Here is a 15,237-nt window from a genome sequence, read left to right on the forward strand (position 1 = left end):
GTTCAGTTTGGCATGAGCACTTGGAAAAACTGAAATATAGAGGACCCTCTGTAATCTTCATTTCATTGCTGTAGATATACATAAACTGAATGGGCCAAGTTCATCTCTGGTGAAGCTCCAGTGATTTCAGTGAGCTTTCACGCCCTATGAAACTTGACCACCAACATTCAGAAACATTTAAAATTAATTTATCCCCCTGAAAGGACCTTTTTGAAGCTTAGAAGCTTCCCTTATTGTTCTTTTACTATCCACCTTCAGGCCCTTGTGGCACAGTGATTAACCCTCTATTAGGAGAGTTGGACATGACTCTTGTAAACATAATTCATGGAGAAGATCATTAATCCTTTGGTCAATGGAACCCAGTAAGTGAACCTGTGCCTACTTATTTATCAATGGCTGTGTTTTGACTCTTCTTGCACATACACACCCCATAAATAGAAAACCTTCTCAAGGGTCAAGACAGCTGGTCAGGTCAGGAAATATGGGGCATGGGCTTATCCATTTATCTGTATCTACATACTGAGAACATATTTATCCCTGAAAATTGGAATGACTGATATTTCCATGAGTATTTGGAAAAAGTACTGGAGCACCCCAGGAGAAAGGGTGTTAATGAGACTATGGCATACATACAAGGCAACACAAATTCATATATATTGTGATGTAAATTAGTTGCCAGGAGGCATCAGAACTATGAGAATGTTTTACAGCTCTCCATGGCAACCTTGGGATGTACATTCTGTACAATTTTTAGAATGTAATCTAATAATTGACAAAGACACTGCCAATAGAATGGGTATGTGTATTTTTCCAGCCCACCCTTAAGCTTCTTTTTCTATTTGGAGCGTGCAATAGATGCAGAAAGCTTGTATGTGGACATTCTGCCAGTCCATTCCATCCACCTGCATAGCTTCTCTTCAGGACTTGAGAGTTTCGGAGGGGTTTGCACAGACCTTCCAGAGTGGGTTGAATGTAACTCTACATGAGCAATGTTTTTATATCTGTTTTTAGTTAAGAAATGCAAGTGGACTTGAACCACTCGTTAAACTGCTACATTCTAAGAATGATGAAGTCAGAAGAAATGCCTGTTGGGCTGTTATGGTTTGTGCAAGCGATGAACTAACAGCAGTTGAACTTTGCAGGCTAGGGTGAGTAGAAGTAGTATCGGGGCTTAGCGGGCCTGGTTTGGATGAAGATGCTAACAAAGCTGTTGTTTGTATATTTTTGATTTTATACCAAAGTTAATTGTGCATTTCTTAAAACTAAATTAGTTTCACGATGTAACATTTATTTCAGAAGGAAAGTTATAGATTCTACATGTCAACTATACTAGAAGAAAATAGCTTGAAATGGGGCCTGCCTGCCTGAATTTACGGAAGCATTCTCAGTATTGTTACTATGATGGAAACTTAACAAAACTATGTTTAACATTAAAGGTGAACTTATAGCAACAAAATAGAGGGGCCACCATGTAAAGGCCATATACAATTGAGATTAGCACTATGGGCCAAATTCAGCCCAGATGTGAGGAAGTGCAAGCCCATTGAGGTCAACAGAATTTTTATATATTGAGATGTGTACAAAGAAAGTGCCTATCCAGGGTTCTGAGTGCCTTTGTCATATATAAAATACAATCAAGCAAATACCAACAACATAAATGTAACAGTCTCCCCAGACCTAGGAAGGGAAAAATACCCACCCCAACTACAAACCAAATGATGAAAACCAAACCCTAAAACTCCACTCAGAAACCAACAGGCAGCCATTGCCTCTCACATGGAACACTACTGTAATGTGCTTCTGATGAGAAACTCCACCTAACCAATGAGATACAACATTCTGCATGAGCTGCAGTTCCAGGTTGATTTAAGGTGTAACCCCACATAGAGTGTATCAGGGTAAATTTAATCTCAAAGGGACAATGGTACAGATCACAGCAATAAGGTTGCATTTAAATGGTTGCAATCGCCTGATGGACATAGATGAAAAATACTGTTCTGATCACTTCAGGTATATATTCTTCTAATAGCAGCTGCAGTAATCCCAGACTTCAAATTCTGGCAATGAATGAAGGGCAGATATTGTTTTTGTTATATCTTCCTACTACATGTCCCGTATTACCAGCAGAATTGCTTCTGTCTTACTTGGACTGAGCATCAGCCAGTTAGCCCTCATCTTCGTCCCATTCTCAGCCAAATGCTTGGTAAGGAAGTTGATAGTACTGACTGGGTCAGATGAAATAGACATATAAGGCCTTATCCAAAGCCCATTGAAGTCAATGAAAATACTTCCATTGACCAAATAGGCTTTGGATCAGGCGCATTAAACTGAGTGTCATCAGTATACAATACTGTAGCCCACACCTCCTTAAACCTCCTAATATATCCACATTGAAGAGAAAAGTGGGGCAAGAATTCCCCATCAGAAAACCAATGGGGCAGAAAAACAATTTCCCACAGTTAACACCTTGAACCTCTCTGATATGTGGGAATGAAGCTACTGAAGAGCAGCTGTGTTTACTCCTGCTAGGTGAGTGAACGACAGGTGAGTGAACAACAACTCATGGTCAACAATATTGAAAGCCTGTGCACAGATTGGTAAAGGCCATGGCAATATGAAGTGTTTAATTACTCAGAGAGCTGTCTTTCTGTGACCTTCATGATAATTTTTACAAAAAATGGAAGATTACTAGACAGTAGTTGGACAGCTTGTCAGCTCAAGTGCCATTAACAAGTAATGGTGGACAACAGCTTTCCATATAAAAGCCAGCAACCTGCCTTTCCTAAGGGAGGCATTGATCATCTCAATCAACAATGTATCCAGTTCTTCCCTGGTGTTCACCAGGCAGGAAGGACATAGGTCTGAAGCACAGGTTGTGGCTTGAAGAATTCCCAGTACTTCTAGTACTTCAGTGAGCATCACAGGCCTAAATTTAACCTGAGACGTTTGTACCTACTAGATATCATCCTGCACCCACAAAAGCAGGCAGTTCAGTTTGAATATGTTTGATTTTTCTCTGCAAAGACACTTGAAATTTCTTCAGTGGTTGTCACTTGTACCAGACACTGTGCAAAACCAGCCTGGATTGGTCAGGTGGTATGCTGCTTAGGTCAAATCTGCTGATAAAACATAGCAGACTCTGTGGTAGAAACAGAAAAACTCCTCTTTCACACAGCATAAAATTTCAAAAATCCTTTATTGCGCAATTGGTGAGATTCAGTACAAGACTTTCCCCATCAGCACGCTGACCATTTTCCATCTCATTTCAGTGGTCACAAGTCATCTGTAAAGAATGGATTTGCACAGATTACACAAAGGCTGAATTTTGCTTCCAGGTACTGAGGCCTGGTCTACATTACGAGTTTATGTTGGATTTAGCAGTGTTAAATCTGAATTAACCCTGCACCCGTCCACACAACGAAGCCATTTTTCGTCATAAAGGGCTCTTAAAACCGATTTCTATACTCCTCCCCAACGAGGGGATTAGCGCTGCAAATGACATCGCCGTTTCGAATTAGGGTTAGTGTGGATGCAATTCAAAGGTATTGGCCTTCGAGAGCTATCCCACAGTGCACCATTGTGACCGCTCTGGACAGCACTCTGAACTCGGATGCACTGGCCAGGTGTATAGGAAAAGCCCCAGGAACTTTTGAATCTCATTTCCTGTTTGGCCAGGCGAGCTCATCAGCACAGGTGACCATGCAGTCCCAGAATCAAAAAAGAGCTCCAGCATGGACCGAACGGGAGGTACTGGATCTGATCGCTGTATGGGGAGAGGAATCCGTGCTATCAGAACTACGTTCCAAAAGATGAAATGCCAAAACATTTCAAAAAATCTCAGAGGCCATGAGGGACAGAGGCTACATCAGAGACGCAACACAGTGCCGCGTGAAACTTAAGGAGCTCAGACAAGCATACCAGAAAACCAAAGAATCAAACGGATGTTCCGGGACAGAGCCCAGACATGCCACTTCTATGCTGAGCTGCATGCAATGCTGGGGGGGCCGCCACCACTACCCCACCCCTGTCCGTGGACTCCGATGACGGGGTACTCTCCGCCATGGGTGAGGATTTTGCAGATGAGGAGGACGAGCTTGGGCAGAGCACACAGCACACCGTTCTCCCCGACAGCCAGGATCTTTTTATCACCCTGACTGAAATACCCTCCCAACCCAACAAAGCTAGAGAAGGAACGTCTGGTGAGTGTACCTTTTAAAATATAATACATGTTATAAAAGCAAGCGTTTTTTAATGATTAAGTAGCCCTGAGGTCTTGGGATGCATTCGTGGCCAGTACTGCTACTGGAAAAGTCTGTTAACGTGTCTGGGGATGGAGTGGAAATCCTCCAGGGACATCTCCATGAAGCTCTCCTGGAGGTACTCTAAAAGCCTTTGCAGAAGGTTTCTGGGGAGAGCAGCCTTATTCCGTCCTCCATGGTAGGACACTTTACCACGCCATGCTAGTAGCAAGTAATCTGGTATCACTGCATGACAAAGCCTGGCAGCGTATGGTCTCGGTGTTTGCTGGCATTCAAGCAACATCCGTTCTTTATCTCTCTGTGTTATCCTCAGGAGAGTGATATCGTTCATGGTCACCTGGTTGAAATAGGGGAATTTGATTAAGTGGACATTCAGAGGTGCCCGTTCCTACTGGGCTGTTTGCCTGTGGCTGAAAAGAAATCCTCCCCGCAGTTAGCCACGCGGTGGGGGGGGGCACTGGTGCTGAGCTGGTCGCGTTTGGCTAGCAGGGATCTTCCCTGATACCAGTGGTGGGGGGAGGGGAAAAGCGATCATCCCAGAGAATTGGATGGGGGGAGCGGGTTAGTTTGGTTTCTGCTGCTGCACATTAACAGGAAAACTGCAGCACTAAATGGCCATCTCAACGGGCTTTGCTTGGTATGGGAAAGGAGGGGGCTGCTGTTATGAAGGTTGCAGAAGCCAAAAGACTATGGCTTACCATGGCCGCCTGCAAGCCGAATTCTGTTGCCCAGCGCTGTGTGTGTGATCTCTAGCACCAGAGCCGCAGGCACTCAATATAAGATGCAAAATGCAACCTTGTACCAAAATCACATGTGCTTTGTAATGTGAATAGTGTTGTTTACCGGGAAAGAGTATAGCCATTGTTCTGTAAAATGTATCTTTTTAAATACTTCACTCCCTTTTTTTCCTCCAGCAGCTGCAAATGTTTCAAGCCTCCCTCCTCCATCCCAAAGGCTATCTCAGATAAGGCAGCCAAAAAAACGCACGCGCAATGAAATGTTCTCTGAGCTCATGCAGTCGTCCAGCACTGACAGAGCTGTGTGGAGGGACACAATAGCAGAGTACAGGACGGTGACCGATGAACGTGAGGAGAGGTGGCGGCAGGAAGATCAGAAGAGGCATGAGGAAATGCTGGGGCTACTGCGGGATCAAACGGACATGCTTCGGCATCTGGTGGAGGTTCATGAACAGAAGCAGGATCACAGACTGCTGCTGCAGCCCTGCTTAACCACCCTCCATCCTCCCCAAGTTCCATAGCCTCCTCACCCAGATGCCCAAGAACACAGGGGTGGGAGGCTCCAGGCACCCAACCACTCCACCCCAGTGGACAGCCCAAGCAACAGAAGGCTGGCATTCAACAAGTTTTAAAGTGGCCTTTTCCTTCCCTCCTACCCTCCTCCCACACCCCACCTGGGCTACCTTGTGAGTTATCTCCCTATTTTTATAATCAATTAATAAAGAATACATGTTTTTTAAATGATAGTGACTTTACTTCCTTTGCAAGCAAACTGTGATCGAAGGCAGGAGGGCGGGTGGCTTACAGGGAATTAGAGTCAACCAAGGGGTGGGTTTTCATCAAGGAGAAGCAAACAGAAGTGTCACACAGTACCCTGGCCAATCATGAAACTGGTTTTCAAAGCTTCTCTGATGTGCACCGCTTCCTGCTGTGCTCTTCTAACTGCCCTGGTGTCTGGCTGCGCGTATTCAGCAGCCAGGCAATTTACATCAACCTCCCACCCCACCATAAACGTCCCCCCTTACTCTCACAGAGATTGTGGAGCACACAGCAAGCAGCAATAACAATGGGAATATTGGTTTCGCTGAGCGAGTCAGTAAACTGCGCCAGTGACCCTTTAAACGTTCAAATGCACACTCTTCCACCATTCTGCACTTGCTCAGCCTATAGTTGAACAGCTCCTGACTACTGTCCAGGGTGCCTGTCTGTGTACGGCTTCATGAGCCAGGGCATTAAGGGGTAGGCTGGGTCCCCAAGGATAACTATAGGCATTTCAACATCCCTAACAGTTATTTTCTGGTCTGGGAAGTAAATCCCTTCCTGCAGCCATTTAAACAGACCAGAGTTCCTGAAGACGCGAGCGTCATGAACCTTTCCCGGCCATCCCACATTGATGTTGGTGAAATGTCCCTTGTGATCCACCAGTGCTTGCAGCACCATTGAAAAGTACCCCTTGCAGTTTATGTACTGGCTGCCCTGGTGGTCCGGTCCCAAGATAGGGATATGCGTTCCGTCTATAGCCCCACCACAGTTAGGGAATCCCATTGCAGCAAAGCCATCCAGTATGACCTGTATATTTCCCAGAGTCACTACCTTTGATAGCAGCAGTTCAATGATTGCGTTGGCTACTTGCATCACAGCAACCCCCACAGTAGATTTGCCCCACTCCAAACTGATTACCGACTGACCGGTAGCTGTCTGGCGTTGCAAGCTTCCACAGGGCTATTGCCACTCGCTTGTGAGCTGTAAGGGTGGCTCTCATCTTGGTATTCTTGCGCTTCAGGGCAGGGGAAAGCAAGTCACAAAGTTCCATGAAAGTGACCTTAGGCATGTGAAAGTTTCGGAGCCACTAGGAATCATCCCAGACTTGCAACACTATGCGGTCCCACCACTCTGTGCTTGTTTCCCGGGCCCAGAATTGGCGTTCCACAGCATGAGCCTGCCCCATTAACACCATGATCTCCAAATTGCGGGGGAACGCGGTTTTAGAGAAAAGTGTGTTCATGTCCTCATCACTGCGCTGCCATTGCCTCCTCGCCTGGTTTTTCAGGTGCTGGTTCTGCATACACTGCACGATAATGCACGAGGTGTTTACAATGGTCATAACTGCTGTGGTGAGCTGAACAGGCTCCATGCTTGCTGTGCTATGGCATCTACTCCTGCGCGGGCAATCATGAGAAAAGCGCGCGAAACGATTGTTTGCTGTTGCTCTGGCGGAGGGAGGGGTGACTGACAACATGGCTTACAGGGTTGGCTTACAGGGAATTAAAATCAACAAAGGGGGTGGCTGTGTGAGAAACAGAATGGCCCCTTCAAGGATAGAACTCAAAACCTCAAGGATAGAACTCAAAACTGGGTTTAGCAGGCCGTTGATTTCACAGAGGGAGGGAGGACAAAATGAACACAAAACAAATCTGATCTATTTCTTGTTTTGATCCACTTCATCTATCTTTATACATCTTGCTGGCAGCAGACTGTGCAGTACGATCACTAGCCATCGTCATCTCCTGGGTGCTTGGCAGAAGACGGTGCAGTATGACTTCTGGCCATTGTCTTCTGCTGGCTGCAGATTAAAAGTGCACTGCTGGTAGGACTGAATCGCCATGAGACGAAACTTAAAAGGGAAGTGACCTGGCTGAGTCACTCCCATGTTCGCCCAGGCGCCCCTGACCTCATCGAGGTTGGTTAAAAGAGCACCCTGGACTACGTCGACAATGGCTACCAGTCATACTGCACTGTCTGCTGCCAAAAGGCAATAAACTGCTGCTGTGTAGCAATGCAGTACCACGTCTGCCAGCACCCAGGAGACATATGGTGACGGTTAGCTGAGCAGGCTCCATGCTTGCCATGGTATGGCATCTGCACAGGTAACTCAAGAAAAAAGGTGCAAAATGATTGTCTGCCCTTGCTTTCACGGAGGGAGGGAGGGAAGGGGGGCCTGACGAAATGTACCCAGAACCACCCGCGACAATGTTTTAGCCCCATCAGGCACTGGGATTTCTACCCAGAATTCAAATGGGCGGCGGAGACTGTGGGAACTGTTGGGTAGCGACCCACAGTGCAACACTCTGGAAGTCGACGGTTGCCTCGGTACTGTGGACACACTCCGCTAACTACATGCACTTAGAGCATTTGTGTGGGGACACACACAATCAACTGTATAAAAACGCTTTCTACAAAACCAACTTCTATAAATTTGACCTAATTTCGTAGTGTAGACAAGGACTAAGTCAACGTAGTTGTGCTGAAACATCACAAAAATTAATGCCATGCAAGATAATTACTCTTTTCTTCCTCTACATGGACTCTACAATCTCCATACATCAGCATCTGAGTTAGCTGTGTTAGCCTGCAAGGCTTATGGAAGAACCGTAACTCTTCTGTGGAATTGTACATTTGGTTATTTTGTACTATAAAATATACATAATACATAGTTAACTCACCAGGTTCTTATATGAGTTCAGATTATTCTTCTGTTTTCTCTACTTTTACACTCCCCTTATCTTCAAGATCTCTGACACAGTCAACATCTTTCTGACTGAGAACTAACTAGAACACCCCTTCGTCTTAATGCTCGTATTTAACTGGCTAGAGGAATGGCTTTTGCTTCTGAGTAATATGAAGGATCTTTTTTCCTACAGAGACAGAATGCTGCACCCCATTCATAGCCTCCTGCTGGCCCAAGGGGCGGGAGGCTAGGATTGAAAATAAATGTGTCTCCGGAATAGCAGTGCAGAGTACTATCTCTGCACTGTGTAGTAATTAATTAATTAGTACTTAATGATAGATTAGTCACATTAATTGAATAATTGTTTCTATTTTGTTGAACAGTGCTTTAGACATCCTGGAAGAAATTAACTTGTCAACAGGGCGCAAAAATAACTTCAGTGAAGGAGCTCTGGACAAGCTACTTGATAACAACCTTTCCCAAAAATACAGCCAGATGGGGTACTTATCATCCAGTAACATAATTACTGATGGTTTCTATGATTATGGTCAGGTAAATTACTTTAAGTATTATTTAAAAGTCTATGCAGGGCCTGACTTTTCACTCCTTCAGACAAAGTATTGGGTTTATGGCCCCATTATGCCACCAGAATACAAAGGAGTCATAGCAGGGACCAGGATCTGGTCCCTTGAATCACCTTGCTCCCTTCTCCTGTCCTATGCTGTGCCAGCTTGGTGCACTTTGTCACTCTTTTGATCACCTTCCCTGGCGAATGAATCCACATCTTTTCTCCTGCTGTCCCCATATCTGGAATCTTCCCACTGACCATAAATGCTTTGCAACCACGGTCTCCTTTTTCAGATTCCTCCTGAGATACTTGGCTCCTCTCCTGCTCTTTTTCTCTACAATCTGTATAATAAAATGTCCTTCTCTCTGAAGCCTAGTGTCTGCTGAGTCAGTGTGAAGCAATGGAAACAGCAACAAGCATGGTTAAGAGCTCTTTTTGTTCAGAATATCACCAGGTTCAGTCATCCCTGTGATTCATGGTCTGCTACTATACAGTTTTGAAGTTCACAGCCATTTTTACTTTACTAATTATACCTGTGAAATATTCAGCCACAGTAAGGCATGTATCTATGCCATGCCAAGAGTCCTCGACCATTGAGGTATCAGAGGTAACTCAACCAGTCACCACCCTTACTCTACAGTTAATTTGCATGGAACAATTCACTGGTTGTGGGGGAAACTGCACAAATAGTGTATTACTTGACCCAACTGCCATATCCAAACACAGGCTTTTAGCTACTAGTATAATATATTAATCTGCCATCTAAATAACTATGTTGTTTTTTCACAAGAGGAACAAACAGGATGTGAATATAACAGAGACCAAAATGTGCTTCGTTACAGCCCTCTTTCCCATAAAATGGCCTTTCTAGAAGGACCACTCCATACTTTGTCATCTGTTGCTCTCTTAATTGTGGGTGGAATCCTCAAAAATATCCAAGTATGTTACGAGCACAAGTCCTATTGAAAGTCAGTGGGGTTTGTGCTCCTAAATCATTTGGGTGCTTTTAAAAATCCCACCCTGGATTGTATGAACCTGTCTTTATTCTGAACTCGTTTTGGATTATATACTAGTAGTAACAACAATTTCAAATGAAATTATTTGTAAAGCAGCTTTTCAATGGCAGGTAAGTGAAGAAGCAATTGATTTTTATGTATTTTATTTTTAAAAGTGTTTGTAATTTTAAGTTCTCAGCTACATTCTGTTAAAGATTCGGAATCTTAAATGATTCTTTTTAACCTTACTTTTTCAAAATAAGCTTTTTCATTACCTTTAATAGAATAAAATTTCTTTTCTTTTATTCTAATTTTCCTGTAGGTAAAGCCTGGAGTGAAACTTTTGTCTTTGGAGGAACTGAATTTACAAGAACTTAATGATCATCGTGCTATAATTTTAGTTAATGCTAAACTACCAGATGTGTGAGTCAGATTTGCTTTGGAAAAATTACATTTCATTAAAATAACGTGCCTTTTCCCCCTCTACATTCTCATAGCCCAATAGTACTGCAACTTTGACCTTCTATTGTGAGTGAGATCTTCCTAGGTTAACCTTAACATTGTGATTCCTTTTTCAGGAGCCAAAGGTTTTGCATTTTATAAACTCCAAGTTTTGATATATTTTTCTTTAAACGGCACAGAACTGTTCAGTTGAGTTGGTTACATTTAGAAAAGTGAGCCAGGAAAAATTTTCAATTTAGCTCCAACTCTCGATGGAGGGGCTCCCAAGGATTTAGGAGAGCATGCCATCTGCATTGATTACCAGGCTCTCAAAGCTTAGTACCTGTCTCAGAATTGCAATGAGTCCCATGAATTTGCTGAACTTCTTCCCCAACCAAATTCATGAGGTTTAAAGCAGTATATTCCCAAAAGCAAGAAACAGCCAAGCTTCATACTCTTTGGTGGCCTTCTACATTTGTGGTGCAGTAATGTCAAAAACTGATGTCTACCTCTTTCCTACTTAAATTTAAGACCACCTAACCAACCCTGTTACCTTTGAACGCAGGAAATTGGTACTCTGGAAATCGTTTAATCTATACAGTCTCCCAGATTAGAGAAGGCACTGTAAATATTTTGTAAATCCCAAACCCTCCTTTCTGCTGTCATCAAATTGATCTCTGTTATCATGTTTCCCTTTTTAACTTGTACATGATATAAAGATCTCTGAGATCACCTGTTACAACCTAAACCTCAGTGCTCTTTGCAGGTCCCTAATTCTTTCAAATATTCTTTATTTGCCATTCTTGTCACAACCCCATGCCCTGGTAGCACCCTGAAGGCAATATACTGTCCAGTTTTCTTTATGTGGGTCACAGGATTTTTCACTATTTAGTAATTAATCAAGATCACTAATTACAGGTTGAACCTCTCTAGTCTGGCACCCTAGGGACCTGACCGGTGCCGAACCAGAGAATTTGCCGAACCGCAGGAGGTCAATATTGTAGCAAGTGGGTCTCTTCTTATTTTTATCTCGCCAAGGCAAATAAACAGAACAGCACTTTTAACACCGCCTAGCCAAGGCTTTCTGGCTCGCTTCATAACAAAGTGTTAGAGTTGTTACACAATTTTACTGTATTGACATAAGGAAATAAGTAGATAAAGCATAAAAAGCATAAAATAAAATCATGCTGGACCACAGATGTTGCCGGACTAGAGAGGTTCATCCTGTAATATTTTATTTCTCATAAAATATACTTGCTGTGCTTTGAAGGTGGCACAACTCTCTTGTCCTATTCTAACAGAATAAAAATATCTTGTATCATTTCAGTTCCCTCAGTGTAGAGGACAAATCACAAGATCGATATGATGGAAGAACCACATCTTCTTCTTCTTCTATTAGAAAAAGTAGTAAAGAAAGAGCAAGGTATGACCTTTGGTTTAATTAACAGTCATTGCACTGTGATTGCGCAAACAGTCACAGTTTCAGGGTAACTGCACCTGTATCCCTCCATCCATGACAGTGCCCAGTCAGGTCTCAGGTTTCTACCCATCGCCTATCCCACTCGCCTCTGACTGGGTGTTTTAAGTTTGCACTGCTTTCTGCCTTACACTGTGATATCCCCAGCAAGCCAGTCCGCCGAATGGCCAGCAGCACTTGTGCTTTGATTTCTCTCTGAGGGCTGTGAACAGTGTATTTTTAGCAGTTACAAGTTACCACAAAACTCTTTCTAGGAAAGCACATTTATTCTTAAGGTAAAAGCCTTACAGAGAAAATGTAATGAAAACAATAAACAGATTAAAACCCTCTAAATGTGCAAGGAATCACCCATCAGTCTTATAGGGCCCTAGTAAGCCAAAGTCTTTTCAATGGTTCTGCAAGGGTTGGGGCCCGCTGTCCATTTGCTGGATCAGAAAGAAGACTCTGAGTCAGTTTAAACCCAGCTTTTTTATATCTTTGTCTGTTGATCTCTGGAAATCCCAGTTTGAACCAGTAGATGCAAGCCTCTCCAGGGGATGGTACCTCTCTGGAGGTGTTTATAACCTGAGTGATTAACCTGAATTACCTCACCACCCACACACTGTTCTTTGTTCCTGGAGGCAACCCTCCCCACCCCACAGAGTTGCATACAATCCCTGGCCCACACTGACACACAAACCATTCATAAACCTAATACAATCTGCTTCCCCAAAGATACAGCATGCGGTTGCAATATCCATCACACAAGCATCTAAATTCAGACAAGGCTTACATACTGACTGACTTTTAAACAAAACTATTTTTAATGGAACAGAAACAATCTCTAAATATATAGGAATGTTTTAAGACACTTTGTCTATTGAAAAATGTAATTTCAATTGAAATGGGTGAGGGACAGTTTCCTAAGAGAATAAAAATGATTAAATGTAATTTTAAGTTTTTGTCTCCAATTTCTTTTTCACCTCATAATTATAGAAATATCTATCTATCTGTCTGTCTAGCTGAGAGACAAGGTAAGTGAGATAATGTCTTTTACTGGGCCAACTTCTGTTTGTGAGAGAGGCACTTTCAGATTAATCAGAGCTCTTCTTCAGGTCTTGCATATACCTGAAAAAGAGCTTGGTGTAATCTTGAAAGCTTGTCTCTCTCACCAGCAGAAGGTGGTCCAATAAAAGATATCATCTCACTCACCTTGTCTAGCTAATATCCTGGGATCAACCTGGCTACAACACTGCATATCTATCTATCTAATCTATCATACTTATCTGTCCCCCAATACCATTGTATCCGAACACTTTATTATCTTTAATGTATTTATCCTCACAACACCCTGGTAAGTAGGGAAGTGCTATTATGCCAGATTGGGGATTGAGGTACAGAGAGACTAAGGGTAAAATTTTCAAAAGTGACTTCAGTACTTAGGATTCAAGACCCACTGACTTTCAGTTGTTCCTGAATTACTTTTGAAAATGGGACTTGGGACACAATTTTTAAAAAGCACTCAAGTGTCTTAGAAGTCTAAGTGACTTGCCAAAGGACACACAAGATATCTGTGGCAGAGAAGGAAATTCTCTGTCTCCTTTTCTTTATCTTTTACATAAATCCCATCCCTGCTGGGGTTGGGGCCCAGTCAATTCCCCGTGGAGTTGCAAGGCTGGTGTGGGGAGGGATTCTAAAAATGTAGCACAGACTCTGTGTCAGCCAGGAGTAGCAACTGCCTACTGACCCTCTCCCCACTCTGACTTTGAATGGAGGGGGAGAGAAAAATAACTTTGCTGCCTCCCCTCCCTGGTGAAAGGTAGAGGTTTCTACAATGCCGACCAGGAACAGAGATATCCCTTCTGGTTCCTCTTTGCTGTGAGGAAGGAGAGAGAGGAACCATAGTTCCAGCTCAGGGATTAGGAGCTTCAATTTGTCAGCTGATGCTCCCTACTTCCCAGAGAGTAGGAAGATGCACCTGCATGCTGCTTGCCTGCTACAGTTGAGGTGCCTCATGGATATGTGGGAGGTGCCTTTTCTATTTACGTGCAGGGATTCAGAATAGCTGAGGCACCTTTGTACAGATGACTTCCTGCAGCACTGCATGGATTGTGGGAATAGAGAGAAATAGATGTTGGTGGGGGATACATGGAATGAGAAGACATTGGAAAGGAGTAGAGGTTGTGGAGGAATATTTCCAGTTTTTTCTTGGGGATCATCCACAAATCATGGCACCCCTACACTCCATGTAAGAATTTTATTGCTAGAGATGGTGATTCTTAATGTTGCCTATGTGCTGCTTTGTGTGTGTGTAAATTGAAATTTACTGTAAGAAAGTAAAAAGGATTTGGGAAACTACTTTGTAATTTCAGTAGTGCAGTGGTATCTCCTGTGGAGGAAAAACAAGAATCTTCTGGAAGATCTCCCTCTTCGCTCAGCAAAAGCAGCACTAGAGAGAAAGGCTCAAGGTATTATAATTTGGATGAGGTATTTTTATTTTAATTTAGAGTTAAAATGCAAGCTATTGACAGATAGTAAGTATTGACTATTAAAAGCTAAGGACTTGATTCTCAGGTCTGGCTGAGCTCTGCTTGGTGCAGAACCCAAAGTAGGGCTCAAAGGTGACTGTATCTCCATGAGGAAAAAAAATCTATTAGTATAGAGCTCTTTATCTAGTAGACAAAGATATAACAAGATCCAAGGGCTGGGAGCTGAAACTAGACAAAACCAGACTAAAAATAAGGCAGACATTTTTAACAGTAGGGGTAACTAACCATTGGGACAGCTTAATTAGAGAGGTGGTGAATTTTCTAGCACTTGAATGATTGTGTTTCTAAAAGATATGCTCTAGCTCACCCAGAAGTTATGGGCTTGATGCAGGAACTACTGAGTGAAAATGTATGGCCTGTGCTGTACAAAAGGTCAGACTAAATTATCAGAATGGTCCCTTCTGGCCTTAATATTTATGAGGAGGGCTACCAGTTAATACCATAATCCTTAATAAGGCAAAAGAAAAGTATTCAAACCTTTCTGGAGAGAGGAGTCCTCGAATAAGGCTACTGGTACATGGCTGATTATTCTGTACAGTGCATTCTATCCCAAGAATACAGAAATGTGTTAATTTTCACAACTTTATTAATAATTCTAAAAGTATAAAATAATTAGGGTCTGTCCTGAGTCCATATTGTCTGGTGGTTTTTTCATTGTTTCTGTTTTTTCTACAAAAGTCCCTGGGATATTGGGAATTTAAAAAGTAAGCCAGAATTGCTCACTTGCTGGAGTTATTAGAGACAGGGAAAATTAATATGTTTGGCTGGATTTCAGAGTTGTTTG

The 15,237-nt window shown here is 43.0% G+C and overlaps 1 protein-coding gene across 5 annotated transcripts in view; it reads left to right on the forward strand.

Annotated features, from left to right (window-relative positions):
* The window catches only part of ARMC3 (armadillo repeat containing 3), a 116,584-nt gene that overhangs the window by 80,562 nt on the left and 20,785 nt on the right, over nt 1-15,237 (forward strand). For 3 of the 5 annotated variants that reach the window (XM_074946072.1, XM_074946074.1, XM_074946076.1), the window contains 5 exons: nt 1,012-1,148; nt 8,828-8,996; nt 10,330-10,430; nt 11,776-11,871; nt 14,277-14,372. In XM_074946072.1, coding sequence (XP_074802173.1) covers nt 1,012-1,148; nt 8,828-8,996; nt 10,330-10,430; nt 11,776-11,871; nt 14,277-14,372 — 599 coding nt within the window. The remainder of the gene's footprint in view (nt 1-1,011; nt 1,149-8,827; nt 8,997-10,329; nt 10,431-11,775; nt 11,872-14,276; nt 14,373-15,237) is intronic. The other 2 variants (XM_074946073.1, XM_074946075.1) reach the window with 2 other exon arrangements.

The sequence above is a fragment of the Natator depressus genome, chromosome 2, assembly GCF_965152275.1.
Source record: "Natator depressus isolate rNatDep1 chromosome 2, rNatDep2.hap1, whole genome shotgun sequence".
Taxonomy (NCBI): domain Eukaryota; kingdom Metazoa; phylum Chordata; order Testudines; family Cheloniidae; genus Natator; species Natator depressus.